The sequence below is a fragment of the Mus pahari genome, chromosome 20 (assembly GCF_900095145.1).
Source record: "Mus pahari chromosome 20, PAHARI_EIJ_v1.1, whole genome shotgun sequence".
NCBI classification, from domain to species: Eukaryota; Metazoa; Chordata; class Mammalia; order Rodentia; family Muridae; genus Mus; species Mus pahari.
This window is the reverse complement of record NC_034609.1, coordinates 11,796,107-11,814,659: the sequence shown is the minus strand read 5'-3', so window position 1 is coordinate 11,814,659 and position 18,553 is coordinate 11,796,107. Positions and strand designations below refer to the sequence as shown.

Below are 18,553 nucleotides of genomic sequence, written 5' to 3'. Positions count from 1 at the left end.
TGCCCGCCCCCCATATCCACGCCGCGCCCCTCGGCCGGCGCGATGCTGCACTCCTGACCCACCGCGCGCCGCCTCCTACCTGAAAGCCCACGAACCGGGCACGCGAGGTGGTCGAGGCAGCAGTGTTGGCCAGGTAGAAGGCTCGGGGCGAGTGGCTGCAGAGGACTATCCGGGAGCGCGCGCGCGCTCCCTCGCCTGACTCCCGGCCGGAGCCCAGCCCCGCTGCCGCGCGCCTCCCGCCTCGCTGCTCCTAATAACAACGACGCCCTAGGTCAGGTGGCCGCGCGCGGACAGGGCAACCATTGGCTCGGCGGGGAGCGCGGTGCGTCGCGATTGGCTGGAGGGTGGGGCTTCGGCAGAAGAGGGGCGGGGCCGCTCAGAGAGGCTGGCTGGGAGGGGCGGGGGCGGGGCCAGGCTTGATCCGCGCCTTTGTGCCCGGCGCGCGCTCTCCGCCCGCTCCGGCTGCAGCGCCCGCTGCATCAATAATTCAGAGCGGCGGCGGCGGCAGCAGCGGCGAGTGCGGACAGGAGGCGGCGGCAACAGCGGGGACCAGGCAGCAGAGGCTATGCATCCAAGTGCGGCTGGGCGACCGCGGCACCCCTGAGGCCCGGGCGGGGCTTCGGGTACACTGCACGCGGGGACATTTGTTCTGGAGTGCTAGGGAGAGGCGTAGTGGCCCGGGAGGCGTCGGCAGATCTGCGCACAGAGCTGAGGAGGGGGCTTCGGAGCAGGGCTGGGGAGGGGGGCGGCTGGCGCTGGCAGCCCCCGGGGTGGGGGGCGGGGTGGGCGCCGGAGGCGCGATGCTGGGCGTCGTGGAGCTGCTGCTGTTGGGGGCTGCGTGGCTGGCAGGCCCAGCCCGCGGGCAGAATGAGACAGAGCCCATCGTACTGGAGGGCAAGTGCCTGGTGGTGTGTGACTCCAACCCCACGTCTGACCCTACGGGCACTGCTCTGGGCATCTCTGTGCGCTCTGGCAGCGCCAAGGTGGCTTTCTCTGCTATCAGGAGCACCAACCATGAGCCGTCCGAGATGAGTAATCGCACCATGATCATCTACTTCGACCAGGTGAGTTCCCCGTTCTCGTGCAGCATCCAGAATGGATTGGTGAGGGGGTGACAGGGAGAGCGTGGAAGGCGGATGTGGGATATACTCTCCAGGGGCTCTGCAGAAGCGCGAGACCACGCTCGGGAGGACTCCGGTCTACCCCTTTTCGTTCCTGTCTTCTTGCAGGTACTAGTGAACATCGGGAACAACTTTGACTCAGAACGCAGCACTTTCATCGCCCCGCGCAAAGGCATCTACAGTTTTAACTTCCACGTGGTGAAAGTCTACAACAGACAGACCATCCAGGTCAGCTGCCACCTGGGGGCCAGGGTCGCAGTAGAGGGTGTCCTGGCAGTAGGGCTCTGTGGAAGCAAGCGGCAGAAATCAGTGGCTTAAGCTTCCACTGCTCCGGGAACGGAGTAGCAGGGCCTCATGCATTGCTTGCACTGTCCCTTAAGCTGTCAAAGGTTCCTGAAAGCATCCGCAGAGACAGTTTCCTGCCTTCTCTTTCTGAACCTTTTTGTAAAGATCTCTGGGTTTTCCTTAGGGACGTAGGGACTCCCCATAAGCGCTGTTAGCTTCACAGACAGCTAAGACCTCTGTAAGGTCTCATCCACTCTCGCATTCTCGCTTTCTAGGCTCAACAATCGGCTTTAGCCCAAAGCCTATCTGCCTGCTTTTCCGCTTTTTTTTTCCCCACCGCGGACAAAATCTCGTTCCCTAGCCCCACATCCTTCCTTTGCAGACTTGTTTTTAAACTTAAATCTCGTAGGGTGGACAGAGAAAAGGGGTCGAAGTGGGGATGGGAGAGGTGGTGCTATTCCCTCCCGGGCCAGCCATGTCCGGGCCAGCACCCACCCGCTAGCCAGGTCCCCAATGATGTCTGCGTTTCCCTAGAGCACCCGCAGAGGCCGAAAACGCGACTGGGGACAGGGCGCCTGGCCCTAGGCCGACGCTGGCACTGCAAGGGCACAAACAGGCGATGGCGGGCGCGGCGCGGCAGGATCTGGGGCAAGAATTGAGCGGGTGACTTGGGAACGAAGCTCTAGTGCAGTTTCGCGGGTCTCGGAATTGCAGACAGCCACTCCTGGCCGCTTCTAATCTGCCCTGCCCACAGACCCCGGGAGAGGCCCGGGGTGAAGGTATTTGTTTAGTAATTCAGGGCGCGCTGGGAGCAGAGTTGCTCCTGGCAAGCTGGCGAGAGGCCAAAGGTCTCAGGACGCTACAGCCACCTGCGGGTTCACTAAATTGGATCGTGTCCAATCGGGATTCGCTTGGCCCGCTCGTGTGAGAAACACGAAGGAGCCTGGCCGTCCGTTCTGGAGAGGCAGACCCTTCCACTACCTAGAAACGGCGTGGGTCCCTGTTAGAGCCTCCGCAGTGAGCAGCCAAGCCCCCCTTCGCCCCGCATACCTCGTGCCCCATCAGGCCTTCGTGGCTGCTAGCCAAGCGCCTAGGTTGGCTCACCACCGCCGCTTGGTACTCTTAGATGGCGCTTCTGATATAGGTCGTTTTCTTTCTTAGGTGAGCCTCATGTTGAACGGGTGGCCGGTGATTTCAGCCTTCGCTGGTGACCAAGACGTGACACGCGAGGCCGCCAGCAACGGCGTCCTTATCCAGATGGAGAAAGGCGACCGAGCATACCTCAAGCTGGAGCGGGGGAACTTGATGGGGGGCTGGAAGTACTCAACCTTCTCTGGATTCCTCGTGTTTCCCCTCTGACTGGCACGTATCGGGAATGGAGGCAGGAGAGAGGCAGGAGGGGAGTGAGAAAGAGGCCGAAAATTACCAGGGCGAGGAAGCGGCGCCACTGGAAACTTCCTACGTGTTCCTAGCTACACTGGGTACCGAGGTGCGCGCCGCCGGCGGTCCAACTTCGTCCACTCCCTTACTAAGAGAAGTAAATTTCGCTTAGCTCTGCACACTCCCGTTTCCAAAATTAATCTCGCCTTCCCCAAGCCAGTCGCAGTAATCGAGGAAGAGACTTGCCTTGTCATTATGGTTCCTTACCCACGTCCATGTCCCTAACAATTAACGAAGTAATGTGAAATGTTTCTCCCGACCCGACCCCCCTCTGAACCCTGCCACTTACTGAAACTTAGTATGCCCCCTGCCCCAGTTTGAAGAGGGGGTCAGATTGTTTTTTTTTTTTTTTTTGTTTCTGTTTCTGAATGGGGCAGGTAGTTTTAAGAACAGATTTTGCTCTTCAAACACCGCGCCAGTTAAGCTGGAGAGAATTCGTCCCCGCTTGTTAGCGAAGGAAGGACTCACCTTCGTGGTGACTGGTTTGACTATATACATAAATAGGTGTATGTATCATTTGTACACGAAGAACTCTTCCAGGTGGACGCTGGCTGTATTCCGTATTTCTGTCCTGTTCGGAGTGATCGTGAAATCTAAGGCTGCTTGGTGTTTGTTCTCTGATGCTTGTCAATGCCCCGTGTTCTGTGGCTCCACCAACCGCCAACGAGGTTCTTCGGGACGCTTCTTCCTCTGTAACATACGTGTGAATAGCCAAATTTTAATTTTGCTTTAATCCAATAAAGTCAAAGTGGGACTTTTATTTTTCTGAAACAGCTTTCTAAACTTCGCCTTTTCCGGGTTGCAAGGTTGAGGCGGGCGGAGAAGCAAGAGACTTGGAAGCTGAAAGGAGAGGCCAGGGCATAAGGCCTTCTTCGCAGAGCCATTTCTGCGCTGTGTCCCGCAGCAGGCTCGCTTTGCCTTTCCTGTGTCCCCTGCTTTGGTGGAACGTGAGATATAAGACCCAAATCCTGCTAGGCGTGACTGAGGGCCTGGAAGCAATTTCTTGCCCACCCTCAATTCCAAATGCATCAGGAATTATTCCCAATCCTAGTACCCGAACCCGCCTGTCCCGCGTGACTGTCTTCACGCCTACTTTCCTTGGATGTCTCCAGCTCTATCCGCTCCGCGGCGCCCGAAGCACCTGACACTTTGTACCAGCGCCTCTGAACCCGAGGTCCACCCGCCAAACAACCCCGGCGGCCAGACTCGCGATTGCGCTCATTCGCAGAACTTTCAAGGGGTTCGTCCAGAAGTTTTGATTGTATCGAAACATAATGTGCAAAGCAAAATTGAAATAAACGACTTCGTTTTAAGTCTGGAACGCTGACCCTGTGTTGAACGCGGGTGACGCAACGCCAGAAGCGGGAGGAAGCGGAGGGTCCAGGACCGAGATCCGCAGCCCGGGTGGGAGCTGGTGGTCCTGGGCCCTTCTCCAGGGTTTTCTTGGGCTGAGATTCAGATTCGAATTTCAGTGGTTTTGAGTGAGGGCTGGGGAAAGCAGGGGTTAACAGTACCGCGGGCAAAATTTCTGACATTTCTGGCTTCTGCCCCCACCCCCATCCTGGGCGCTTCACCAGCACAGCTGGCCTGGGAACCTCCGTACTCTTTCTCAGCTTAAAGTGCTTCTGGCAGCCGCGCCTTTCTCAGGGCCAGGGGCCCAGGGGACTGTAGGGGGACAAAAAGGGGGCTTCTGGAGTGAGATGCAGTCAAATGTCAGTCTCTCCCCACAGTTCCTTTCTCTGCTTCAGCCTCACCGGAAGAGGGGCCTTATGGGAAATTTAATAAAAAAGCGAATTCTTTTCCTTTCCTTTTTCTTTTCTTTTTGATAAGATCTTTGTCTTCGGTCTTTATTCTGGGAAAGACAGGTCAAGGACAAGAGAGTCTTTGCTCGGGAACTACCTTGATCAACAACTCAGCTGTCTGAGCCTGCCATCCTAAGTGTAGCTCCACTATCCAAAGCTTATAGCTGGTGCAGTGAAGGCTAAGTGCATGCTACCAATGCAAATGCTCCCAGAACACCCTGGAGCTCGGAGGACTTCCTGAATGCTGTTCATTCCTTTTCCTAAGCGCGGAACCATCCCAGGTCTAGTGTCCAAGGGCTCTGGTGCTGGGGAGCCACCAAGCTGGGTGACTTGGGCAAGTCTCCCTGCCCTCAGGCTACCCTTCTGTCTAAAGGCAAGGAGGAGTCTAAACATCTCTAAGAGTCCCTCCTGTTCTGGGGACCCAGTCATTCTCAGGTCTGGAAACGGGCATACAGGTTCCATTGCAGGACACACTGACTGGATCCGAGGGCAGAGGGTTGTGGGTCCCCAGTGGGCCCAGATCAGAATCCCAACAAGGGAAGAAACACCAGTGGACCCAGAGAAAGAAGAGGAAAAGTTCATCCTGATTCTCTCCTGCTCTTCATGGCCCCTGGTAGGATTGGGTCCCTGCTTCTGAGGATGCCATTGAAACCCATTTTCACCTGGGTGGGTCCCCACCTCTTCCTCTGCCTGTTAGCCCTTTCCTGTGCCACTTGACTGTCGATCTCTCTGTGTACCTACATATCCCACCCCAGCCTTGAAATTGAAGCTATTCTTTCCCTTTTCTTTTTTTTTCTTTCAAAATCACATTGGACAGTGGACCCAAGTTCAGCTAAAAGGCCACCTCTCCTTGGGAACTGTCCCAACCCACAGAGCAGCTAATGCTCTCCCTAGGAGGCTACTACTGCCTGTTAGCTCCTTGCCTTTAGGGAATGGCCAGTCTGGTGCTGGCAGGGAAGGACTCACTTGCGGCTGGGCTTGTCTCCCTTTTTTGTTTTGGGTTTCACATGGGATGGCCACCCACATTTACCGAATGCTCCTGGCCTGTGAGAACTGGACATCTTCTCTGGTGTGTGTGTGTGTGTGTGTGTGTGTGTGTGTGTGTAGATAGATGGAGCCTGAATATTCCTTCCCTCAGAGGGAAGGGTGAACTGACCTATGCCTGAAAACTGGGCCACAGATGGGGTCACGAGAGACACCAAATGGCAAATTGGAGATGGATCAAGAAGAAAAGCCCTGGAGAGCTGCAGTTCCCTGGGGACTTCCTTCCTGTCCCAGCTAGAGGCTTGGGGAGTAGGTGGGAGGGTGGGTGGGGTGATTTAAAAAAACCCTACACCTTACTTTGGTTCTCTTTAAGGCTTTGAAGCCTCTGATCCCAGCAGAGCTGGACCTTACCTCCTGCTTTCATCTAAAATAAGTGGCTTCAGATCTCAACCTCTAAGGGTTCCAGGACCACCCCAAATTTTGCTTCACTCTGGTTCTGAATAAGCTCCCCGCCCCACCTCCACCCCCTGACCACCTTGGGTACTTCCTCCTCACCTGCTTGGATCATATGCAGTCCCTCATTCTACAGAGGACAGCAGGATCATCATCCTATTCCCTGCCTACCTCTAGGGAGTATGGAGTCTTACCTAGCCCTACCACTGCCCACCCACCTCTGCCTCTCCAAGGGCAGAGGTTAAAGGGCTATTCTCTGTGGCAAGAAGTGCAGGGATGCGATGAGGCGAACCCAGGGACGCTTCATAAGCTACACCATGCCTAACAGTCCTGCAGGCCAGGAGGCTACCCATCTAAGTTCCCTGGAGCCACCAGGAGCTTGCAGCACTGGGGAAGCCCACAGGGGACTGTGCCCGAGCACTGGCAGCAAGCAGAGCTGTGCGCTGTTGAGGATCCTAACGGGAACATAATTACCCAGGTGTAGAGAGATCCTCACTGGCCTCTAATTACTGTCTTAATGGAGGTAGGAGGCGGGGGGGGGGCAGGCACTGGTGGAGAGGGGGTGGGCTAGGGTCCTGGGGTCCCTGGGACCTAGGGGGAGGCTCCTCCCGCTCTGATTGTGATTTTTACACTGTCCTCAGCACCAGTTTGAGTCTCACTCAGCTCCAGAATGCTGAGCCGGCTACAGTTTCTGGTTGTTGGGTCTAACTTCTCTATTTGTGCCTGAGTTTAAGTCTTTGCTTCCCAGGGTTCAGCCAGGTCCCTCTCAATAGGTGGGTGCATTCCACTGACAGTGATGTCAAACCGTGAAGCCCAGGACTCACCAGGACTGTGGGGAGGGAGCAGCCAGTGGGACCCCCCCCCCAGGTACACCTTCTCTTCTGCTTTTGAATTAATACGGCAGGGGAAATGTTTCCCAGAGACTGTTGCAAAAGTCTCTTGAGTTCTTTGCACAGGGTTCATCATATAATACAACTCTCTCTTGAGCCTCAGTTTCTCCTATTTCAAGTGAGGACTATGGCAGTCTTCACTATGGTAAAAGATGTTCCATGCTTAGCTAGTCCCCGATCCAGTAAGGGGGCCACCACCAGCACCGGGCCCAGCCCTCACCCCAGATAGCTTTCTTCATTCCTGTTCCTTATATAATTTGCATTTTCAATGCTGTTGAATATTTTCTGTCTTCTGGCCTGGGTGCTCCTTATTAAACCCCGAACACTGTTCGCTGCTGGCATGTGTCCGTATGCCTTTGTAGGTGATTCCTTTCAAAGCAGCGTCTTCATCCTCCTCTCCTTCCGTGGCTCTGTGGCCACACCTCACCAGGTGTCGAGCCAGTGTCCTGTGCTATGTCACGATCTAAAGCAAATTGTTCCTGGCACAACTGCAGGGCATGAGCATAGCCAATGAAAATATTCTTCGGAGGGCTTTCTGGAGCCTCGGCCCCTCCTCCTCCTATGTCCCCAGCAGGAACACTGATTTGGAAGTACCCTCCTGACCTAATGCAGCTGGGAAGAGCTTCCCGGCCCCGCCCCCACTCACTCTCATCTTCCCATTTCACCAGATGAGTCTATCCCCAGGATGTCCCCCCAGTTGTGACCCTAGGATGGCAACACGCACGGACAATATGGAAGGGGCTAAGAAAGGATTCACGGGATGGTGTTTGCTAGGGCTTGTCTCCCAGAAGGAGATTTGCTGTGCATGATTGAGCCTGGTGGAGAAGTCAGTGGACACATCCCAAAGCCAATGTATGTCATCTTCCTGAGGATACAGTGATGGATTTGTGGTAAGGGATGAGAGAGACGTTTCTTGATATGATCTTTGCGGCTCCTAAGCATCTTTTCTTAGTCTCTTCCTTATTGACCCTGCCTCTTGCTATCCTAGGGTCACAACTGGGACTTCCTGCAGATAGACACATACTCTAGTGGAATAGGAAGGTGAGAGTGCGTGGGGGTGGGGGCCAGGAAGGCCTTTGAGTCTCCAAACTGACCTCAGGATTCTGCCTCAGCTCCAGTTCATCTGCAAAGATTCCCCTAACTGCAACCCAGCAAACTGTCCCTTTTATTCCCCATCTGACCTCTTAGTCAGATTATACCTATCCACAACAATGAATAAGAAGGAGTATCTCTTGAATGAACAGAAGAGTAGCCACAGGTACACTGGCTATGGGGATCAGTGGATTGTAAGAGTCTGGAGAGCTGGCTCAGCACTAGGCTCCTCCCCTAAATCCTGTTGCCTATAGTGACTTACATTCATCTTCCCCTGATGTTTGCCCAAACCCATGCACAACGTGCTGTGAGCACCATTGTGGGCAGGTGACAGGCTGTATTTTTCTTAAAGGACAAGAACAACTTTGTCTTCATGCTGGCATCAAATACCATGAATCAGGACGAGCAAGATGGCTCACTAGCCAACATGCTTGCCACACAAACATGGCGACTTGAGTTTGTTCCTGAACCTTACAGGAGAAGGCTGACTTCCTGAATAGGAATATAGGATGTGGCGCACCCTGGTAATAAATACAATTTTAAAATCTTTTTGAAAATACCATGGATTAGTCAATTGACTGTTTCAGGAATCCAGGGTTAAACTACTTTGTTTCTAGTGAAGTGTGGGTATTAAAACACCTACTAGTTACGGAGAGCCGACAATGCCAAGGAGCTGATGGAACTTAGTAGGTTGCCAGGTTTAAAGAGTAGCCTTGACCAATGAAGGGGCTGATAATCCACTCATGACCGTCTCTGGGATTTCCTTCTAATTAACAGAGAATAGACTCTGTGTTCCGAAGCCTGCTTTAGCCTGCTCATCAGGTAAAACACTCTCTCTTCCATGGTCAGAAATTACTGCAAGCATTCAAAGAGGAAAGAGGGAATCACTGACCAAAGGGAGGCACGGGGCATCCCTTCCTCCTCGCCTGAAAGGAAGCTGTGTGTGCTGCTCAGATCATGCAGTAAAGACTCTCCCTTGTATTCTGAGAGGCTCGAAAATAAACTCCCTGCTGTATACTTTGCTGAGCATTCAGGTGAGCTTATAATGACCAAGTGGGCCCCAATATAGTGTGAAGACGCTGCAGCGCACGGCCTTTGATGCTGTCGACTGCTTCTGCCCAGCTTGGGCTTCAGCAGGGCTTCCAGTTCTCTCCCTCTCTGCTGAGAGACAGGGCATGCGCTCAATACCAGCAAGGCTAAGGGTGCCCATCGGTGCGGCTTCTGAGGGTTGGGGAGTTTTCCTTCCTTCTCTGGCCTCCTGAGGCTTCCGAGGTAGAAGACTGTTCTGGAGGTTCACTGGTACCCAGGCCTGTGGGGGAGGGGTGGGGGCGCTCTGAGTGATGTGTGTAAGGAACAGAGAGAGAGCCCTGGAAGAGTGTGTGTTGTTGACGTGAGCGCTGCCACGGCAAGGACCTCAATACCTCACACCCATGGGAGTGGCACCCAGATTCCAGGACAAATGATGACAGTGTTCTCAGAAAGCCTGCACTGCAGCTCCCTCTTCCTCCTCCTCCTCCTCCTCCTCCTCCTCTTCCTCCTCCTCCTCCTCCTTAGATGAGACTGCTCTCCTGCAGGGACCTCCCATGGAGCCGAGCTAAGGACTCCCTGTGCTGTGCATTATGAGTTTCCAGGTTGCATAGCAGGTGGTCATCAGATTGAGCACAGCTCCTCCAATCCCAGCTTTTCTGTACCCTTTTTAATTCATACCCATGTTGCCCCAGTCAAATTTCCAATCCCAAGATGTGCAAGACCTGGAACAGGCCCAAACCATCTCCCATAGCACTGTGAGTGGCTGTGAGGTTCTGGGAGGCTGGGGTGCTTTTGACTGCCTTCCTCCACAGCCTCAGAGTGGCCCTGCTTCTGCCAGAAGAAGCATAAGAAGCAGGGTCTTGCACTGAGACCAAACTCAATCAGTGAGCTCCAAATTCAGGGAGAGACCCTGTCACAAAAAATACAATAGAGAGCTTTTGAGGTAGCCACCCAACATTGACCTCTGTGTATACACACACACACACACACACACACACACACACACACACACTCACAGGCACACAGACACACATACACTAATACACAAATACACACATTCACACATGTGTGCACACATACAACACACACACATGCTCACACAGACACATTAATATACTCACACATATGTGCATGCACACACACTCACATACACACTCACACATATGCACACTCACACACACACTCATACACAATTCACACATGTGTGCACACACACAACACACACATGCTCACAGACACACTCATAGACACACTTATACACAAATACATACATTCACACATTTGTGCATACACACAACACACACATACTCACACATACTAGTATACTCACACATGTGTGCACACACTCTCACATGTACACACTCACACATATACACTCACACATACACATTCACACACACTCAAACATATGTGCATGCACACACAATCATACACTCACAAATACACACACAATCATACACACGTTCACACGTGTGCACACACACATACACACTCACTCACATACATACACACTCTCACACACTCCCACACACCCACATTCACACATATGTGCACACATAAATACTTATGCTCTTTGATGATGAAAAGAGTGTACTCCCTCCATTAACTTTTCCCTTCACTGTCTTTGGCCTGACCCAGAAGTACCTCCACTGCCTTTACATAGGGAGAGATTTAGAGACTGGTAGGATACTTCTTCTGAGTCAATGAAAGACTATGAGAATTTTGCCAAGACTTCTTGAGGAGATTTGAAGCAGTAACAATGGAAGGGCTAGAACGTCTGCAGCTCTCTGAACACCAAGGAATGGAAACTGTCACATGTGCCTGCTGAAGACAGCAACCAGATGCCCTGATTGAGTTACACGATGACCTCTGCCTCTCACGAATTCTTTCTGGCCTTGTAATTCCACAGTAAATTGTCTTCTCAACAAAGAAAAGAAATCCCAGATGATTCTAATTTGATTTATGTATGGGAACTATCTGTGTGGCTTGATGCCGTTGCTACTACATAGGGTTTGTTAGAGCTGGGAATTTTCAGTCCCCAGCCTGTATTTGAGGAACGAGAATTGGTATCTCAGAAAAATCTGCACAGGCTCTGGATCCACAAATTAGCACTCCTGGGCTTGTGCTCCTCTGAGGAAACAATGCATGCTTTTGGTGACGTCACTGTGCCAGGGCCCTGACAAAGACTGTGTTGGGAGTCACAGTGAGAGCTGTACACTGTGCCCATCTCACAATTAAGCTGGCTCCCCGGCAACACAGAGAAATGCCTTCCGTTCGCTGGTATGTGACCATCACAGTGGGAAGACAGCTGAGAGAAGACACTGGGTCCATGAGGCAGGAAGCATCTCAAACAATGTGACAAAGGTTACAACCTTCAGTGAAATACAGACCTTTGCTTTTGAGCTTCTACAGAAATTCTAGTTCCCATTTTTATGGGTGTTATTTCACTGATACTAAATAGAATTAGATTTCTTGTTCTACACATTGTATATGTGTTTGTGCATGTGCAGGTGTATATGTGTGTGTGCATGTGTAAGGGTGTGTGTATACATGTACAGTTGTGTGTATGTATGTGTATGTGTGTGCATGTGTAAGGGCATATGTGCATGTGTAAGTATATGTATGTGCATGTGTATGTGTTCACATGCAGGTGTGTGTATACATATACAGATGAGTCTGTATACATGTACAGTTGTGTATGTATGTGTGTGCATGTATAAGGGTGTATGTGCATGTGTAAGTGTATGTGTGTGCATGTGTAAATGTGTATTCACATGCAGGTGTGTGCATACATGATCAGGTATATGTGTGCATGTGTAAGTGTATGTGTGCGCATGTGTAAAGTGTGTGTGTGTGCATGTGCAGGTGTGTGTATACATGTGCAGGTTGTGTGTGTGAGAGAGAAAGAGAGAGTGAGAGACAGAGAGAGACAAAGAGAGAGACAGAGAAAGAGAGAGAGAGAGAGAGAGGAGAGAGAGAGAGAGAGAGAGAGAGAGAGAGAGAGAGAGAGAGAGGAGAGAGAGAGAGAGAGAGAGAGAGAGAGAGAGAGAGAGAGAGAGAGAGATACCTTTTCTGCCTTGCAACATCAGTATCATTTTCCTGGTGTCAGGACTCTTGCATCAGCCTGATTCTTTCTTGCTCATAACCAACATTCTATCCATCAGCCAACCCTGAAAGTGTCATCATCATCTAAGTAACCCAACCACGTGGGTAAGAGCAGAAACATCCTGGTTCTGTCTTGGTCTCTCATGTCTTTTCCTCTCGAGGATGGCAAGGCATGGCCCCACTAAAAGGCGAATCAGGCCTTGCCAGTGCTCAGCTACAGAACCTGCTCAGAATCCATGTGAATTAGGCATCTTGCCCCTTTGTCATCTGTCCCTTGCAGCTTCTTCACAGCCCTTGAGAAGTGCACCTGCTAGTCCCTGACTCTGAAGATTCTGATCCTGTGAGTCTGCACTGGGCGAGAGGCCTCTGTGTCATCACTGGTTCTAGAGGGATTGGCCACCCAGACCTGTTTTAATAAACATTTGTCAGTTGCCGGTACCTGACTAGAGCTGGGCGTGGGGGCATGAGGCAGCACCAGTTGAGTCAGCGGCTCTATGCAGGTGCTTGCTTTCCAGGACGAAGTGGAAACCAGAGAATGGGCTCCTTCCCATAACGAAACATGATTACACACAGGCTGTTACAGTGCCATCCGGAAGGGATCATCTGAGATGTACAATTAGGTCCCGTTTCACAGGAGAGAGGCCTCTTGTCCGTGTAGCCAGCAGGCTCATCTCACACAGGATGCTGGGGAGGCGGCTCTTCCTGCAGTCGTACTGACAGCCCACTGCATCGCTCCGTGTTCCTGTCTGGCTTTCCAGAGGTAATGAAGGCAGCTTCACAAGGGCCTTTGTACCAGCTGTGCTTGCTGGAAAGCCTGCCCACCACATTCCTGTCAGTCTAGTCTGTTGATTCACACCATCAGTTCCACATCATCTGCTGTCCCTTCTTGCCCTGTCACCATTGAGATCTGCTTGTCTCCTTGAGTATGAATCTGCAGCTCCTACTTTATGTCCCCACTTTCTGGGCTCTGCATCTCAGACCTCTAACATGTCTTGGAAGGCCTGTGTCCATTCTCACCATCTCTGGTGTTGTCACCATGATGCCCACCACGCCCTCTTTTTTATTAGGTTGTCAGCTTAATTCCCAAGTCTAGGGAGCCTGTCAAGGGGACATGAGAGGCCCCAGTCTTCTGATTTGAGCCTCATCCAGGTGTTCTAGAAGGGCTCTGGTTGAAAGGAACAGGAAATGGCTACTTTAAGGAGAATGGTAATCGTTCCATGCACCCTTGGGTAGTTCACAAAAGCGAAGGATGAAGGCTTGAGAAAAAAAGACCACTCATTGCTGAGTAGGAGGATCCAGGGACAGGCAATAGTGATAGTCCCTTGGGTGTCACCTTTGAGGTGCAGCAAAGAGAGTCTTTAAAGTCACAAAGATGGCATTCCCCACTCCTGGGGAGAGGATTTTATTCCAAGCTCTCTTTGTCTGGGGGCAGGGTGGGGGTGGGGGTGGGCAGCACTGGGTTTCTCCATTGTCTCCTCATGATAAGACAGCAGTTGAAGGAGCTCCTTTGGGAAGCTTCCTCAGGGAAGTGATTCTGGAAACATGGGCCTCTCTGGGTATAGCCTGGTCAGGGATTCTGCTTGGTGCTTCTCTGGCAGCTTCCAGCAAGGGTTGTGCTTCATAGCTTGGTCTGGGACTCAGTCTTCTCATCTGAAAATGGGAACAATCAGCAAGGCTGTGGTGAGGCTTATTAATAGACAGGGACAAACTCACTCTAATGAATGCCAGTGGCTAGTAGTAAGACAAATGGCAGAGGGGGGGCAAAAGGAAGAGAGGGAAGAAAGGAGAGACAGAGGGAGGACTTATATACTCTCAAGGGAGTTTTACAAGCCACCTCCCCACTTTCTAATTTCCTTGTGGTTCCTTACCCTCTCCACTTGTGGATGTGTAGCCTCAAGAAGGTGCCTCAGGGATTTCCTGGCTGATAAGCCTCTCACCCAGTGCAGACTCACAGGACCAGAATGGAGGGACACCAATGCAAGTGTCCAATTAACTGTGGGCTTTGGACGCAGCTATCCTAATTCTGACTCAAGTTTTATGATCGGGGTTCATGACAGGGTAGCACTGAACTGTACAGGAAGCCAAGAAACAAAAAACTTGCTTCTGATGCTTCAAGACCTATTTTAATAAGGGTTCTTACCCAAGTCAACCTCCCTTATAGCCCACTGACCAAAGGTCAGGGAGGAAAACAGCTCATAGGACAAGGAGGATGTGGACCTGTCTAGAAGTAGTTCCTTGGGGTGACTCCAATCTTCGTTGTCTGCAGTCCAGTCCACCAGCAAAACATCAAACATGAATCAGCAGTAGTGGCTCAATCCAGAAGAAACCCTGAGGCTCCGCCAATCAGCAGGAGTCTGACAAAGTGGCCAGAAGCAGCAGGACCACCACCACAAGTTCTCTGGTGCATTTCTCTCTATGAAGTCACAACAAGCAAAGATCAGAGAAGAAAGCAAGGCGCACCAAGGCCAGAGCATCGTCCACTGTCTGTTGGGTTGTACTTACACAGTTTCCAAACATCCTGTGTCCACTCAAGTGTCCCCTCTAGCAAAATGTCACATGTCCTTTCACTAGGCAGCTTCCAGAAAAATAGCATGTGTCTGTTTTCAGCATCTTCTCAGGTGTCTTCAGCAAAACATCCTCACATGCCTCCCATAAGACTGTTTCCAGAAAAACATCACATGATGCACCAGAAATGTCCACTTCTGGGGTTGACAGAAAGCACTGGCATCTAAGTAAAAACCCATGAGCTCTTGCTCTAAGTCACATGCTGTTCCAGGAACTGGTTTACAGTGTGGCAGGCTAGCCCCCCTGACCTGGCCTGGGCTCACAAGTATACCTTATGCTGGCATCACTACAGAGCTACACAACTACTGTTAAGCAATGTAGAAGGGGCCAGAAGGATGGTTCATCACCTAAGACAGCCATTCTCAACCTGTGGGTCATGACTCCTAAACCCATCAGGAAACACAGATACTTACATCATGATTCACAACAGTAGCAAAATTACAGTTATGCGGTAGCAATGGAAATAGTGTTATGGTCGGGGGTCACCACAACATGAGAAACTATATTAAAGGGTCGCAGCATTAGGAAGGTTGAGAACCCCTGATCTAAGAGTTCTTGCAAAGGACCTGGGTTCAGTTCCCAGCACCCACATTATGGTTCAAATCACCTGTAACTCCAGTTCCAGTGGACAAAAACCTCAGCCTTCTGCTGTGCAATGCACATAAACTCATGAAGGCAAGCACACACACACACACACACACACACACACACACGCTAGATATATAAGTCTAAAGACAGTTGCAGAAGACATGCTCTCTGTTTTCGGGGAACCTTGGTTCTAATGGGAACAGATCTTTCAATTACAGATCAGCTCCCCAGAGTTGGTGGGGTGGGGTGCACTCCAGACAGAAGGAAGTATATCCAAACTCCCAAGACTGGGAAATATCACCTTGGAACTCTGAAAGGCTGAGAAAGGAGAGATATTCTGACCCACAGTGGAGCAGGGAGGGAGGTCAAGGTGAGAGGCTGGCCAGGGAGAGGGTCTGACCTTCATTCTAAGAGTGCTGGGCTCTGGGAGAGGAGTGAAAGCAGGAGACCCTGGGCTGTCTTTATACAGAGCAGGTGCCATGCTAGCTGCTGAGGAGGGAAAGGCTTGCAAAGCAGGTATGGGGATATGCAGAAGGGACACGGCTGTGACAGCAACAGTGGGCTGTCTGAGGGACACAGACAGGAGTGCTAAGGCAGTGAGCAGTGGTGAGGCTGGGCACGGAAGATGCAGCTGATCCTTTGGGCAGAGTGAAGAATGAAGCCAGGAAGACAAAGGAGAGGCGTGGAAATGTGGGGTCTGATTTCCCCATGAGTTCTGGTTTCTAAGGGAGGATATGGTAATGAGGCAAAGGGAAGGGCAGCATTGGAGGGTACCCCATGTCTCCATCAGCTTGGTGTTTAATGGACATCCAGGGCCAGAGGATGGATCTGAGCCGGAGGATTAGGTGGGGGCCACAGCAGTGGTATGGTAGGTCTTGAAGCCAGGAGCAGAAACAAACTTGTGGATAAACATGGTATGTGTGAGGGGAATCTCTGGGAGAGTGTGATCCTACTGTTGCAGAGATTCAGAAGGCTCTGTGTGTGTGTGTGTGTGTGTGTGTGTGTGTGTGTGTGTGATGTGTGTGCCTGTGTGTATGTACATGTCTGAGTGTGTATGTGTGTCTGAGTATGTATGTGATGTGTGTGTGAGTATGGGTGTATGTGTATGTACCTGTCTGAGTGTGTGTGTGTGATGTGTGTGCCCATGTGTATGTATGTTTCTGAGTGTGTGTATGTGTGTCTGAGTATGTGTGTGTGATGTGTGTGTGTGTGTGTATGAGTGTGTGTGGTACGTGCTTGTGTGTGTTTTATTTGATCCTTTTGTCATCTAATAAAGGTTGGACTTCAGAAGAGGCAACACAGTATAGGCAGAAGGAGAGAGACAGAGAGAGAGAGAGAGAGAGAGAGAGAGAGAGAGAGAGAGAGAGAGAGAGCGCGAGCAGAGGGTATGAGGCCCAGAAGGGGGTCTGCTCACCTATGCCAAAAACACACAAACAATTCAAGCCTGACACTTTGATTGAACTTAATCTCTCCTTTTCTAATGCCTTCCTGGGAAGAATTACGAGCTCAGTTTCCCTTGACAGCACCAGGAGAAGGACAGTATTGGCAATGGCATAAAGTGGAGAAGAGAGACAGGGGATGCGAGAGATGGAACATTCATCCTGAGCTGAGTCCTGAAGCACCCTTCAGACTGAGACAGAGAGAAGCCAAGGGCTTTAAAAATAGAAGTGCTTATCTGCTTTGGGGGACAGCAATCCAGAGGAAAACCCAGGCTCCTGATGCTAGCCAAGCACTGGATCCTCAGGGATGCAGAGAGAGTCCCGGTCCCTGGGAGGTGGGCAAGGCTAGGCACGGCCTTGAAGAGAGAGAGAGGCCAATGCTTAAGAGATAGATGTGTTTCCTTACTGAGACAGCAGTGTGTCTGGGGATGGTAACAGTTGGGATAGGTATGCCGGGGTTACTGGCAACACTTGCATGTAATTGTACTTCCCTTTTAATTCAGTGTGGGAGGGATGGGGCTTCGAGATGCTGGGGTGCTAGTGTAATCAGCACAGGTAAAAGGCAGTGCTGTGGTAGATCGAGGGAATGAAAGTCCCATGCGACCTTCGCAGAGGCAGGAGACTTCCCAGCAGCCTTTCATTTTCAGGAAAGTTTTAGCTTTGCAGAAAAAAAATTGAAAAGACATCACAGACTCCTCAAGTGCCCCTTAAAAGCAGAGAAGGTCTGAAGGTTTTAGAAGGATTTCAGTCTATTATAGTGGGGGAGGTGTGACCCCACAGGTGTTTCTATCCTCACAGGGTGGGTCAGAAAACAGAGCTTGCAAGGCTGGAAGCAGGAGCCAGGCATTTTCCAAAGTACTTCTGCTAAGGATCTACTTTCATAGCTTTCAAAATAGTGCCACAAGCTGTGTGCCCAGGAATCAAAACAGGAGCCAGTGGGGAAGTCCAGGTCCAGACTGAATCACATCTTACACTGCTATGGTGTATTCATCATGATTAACGAGCTGGCTTTCTCTAGCTTAACCTGACGTCCATTTCTCTCCCATTGTGTCACCCAGGACACCACAATGTATTTGACCATCATGCTTCTCTGGGCTCTTCGGAAGTGCAACATTTCTCAGACCTTCCCTTGTTTTGATACTCTTGGTACTTTGGAGAACTGACATTTCTTCTGTAGGATGTGCCTTGGGGATTTGTCCAGTATTTCCTCATTACTGGACTGGGGCTAGTGACTAGGGTAGGGAGACATCAGAAGTTAAAATGTCGTCTTGTCACATCGTTGTAAAGCTATATCTCAGTTTATCACTGTTGCTACCAATCCTTATCAGCAGAACAGAGTGTTTACTAGGCTTCCCATGATGGGCCATCTTCACTTCCCTGCTACCAATGTCTGTATGTCTGTCAGGGCATCACATGCAGCCTGTCTGCAAGGAGTGAGTGGCAGTCTTCCCTCCATGAGTGATGACGGCATCAGTGATGGAAGCTTCTTTTGTGTGTGTGAGAGAGAGCTGCCTCTCCTCTTAGTTCAATTGTCTTTGTGTGGATTTGTGGATATGGTTTTATATACTGTGTTAAAATGCTTCCAGCCTAGTCTCTGAGGCTTTTTCAATTGGCAGTCATGTTTACTTGACACCTCACTTTCAATGGGTGTGTATTTTTAGAGCTATTTAACCTTGGACGCATCAAGATACCACAGCCTCATACTAAGTATTTTCCAAGCCAGTCTTAGACTCAGCCATTTCTCTACACAGAACTGGTTC

At 51.1% G+C, this 18,553-nt stretch overlaps 1 protein-coding gene across 1 annotated transcript; it reads left to right on the top strand.

Moving 5' to 3' along the window:
- The first annotated feature begins 437 nt into the window (after positions 1-437).
- On the top strand, positions 438-4,173 carry Cbln1 (cerebellin 1 precursor). Its single transcript, XM_021220312.1, has 3 exons — positions 438-1,064; positions 1,230-1,349; positions 2,568-4,173. Exons 1-3 carry the CDS (start codon positions 801-803, stop codon positions 2,763-2,765), a joined length of 582 nt encoding a protein of 193 aa, XP_021075971.1. The 5' UTR covers positions 438-800; the 3' UTR covers positions 2,766-4,173.
- Positions 4,174-18,553: the final 14,380 nt, after the last annotated feature.

Excerpts from the sequence above, each read along its gene's own strand:
- Cbln1 (XM_021220312.1), top strand. The coding sequence starts at position 801 with ATGCTGGGCGTCGTGGAGCTGCTGCTGTTGGGGGCTGCGTGGCTGGCA. Across the intron at positions 1,065-1,229 it reads TGATCATCTACTTCGACCAG|GTACTAGTGAACATCGGGAA; the intron begins GTGAGTTCCCCG and ends GTCTTCTTGCAG. Across the intron at positions 1,350-2,567 it reads ACAACAGACAGACCATCCAG|GTGAGCCTCATGTTGAACGG; the intron begins GTCAGCTGCCAC and ends TTTCTTTCTTAG.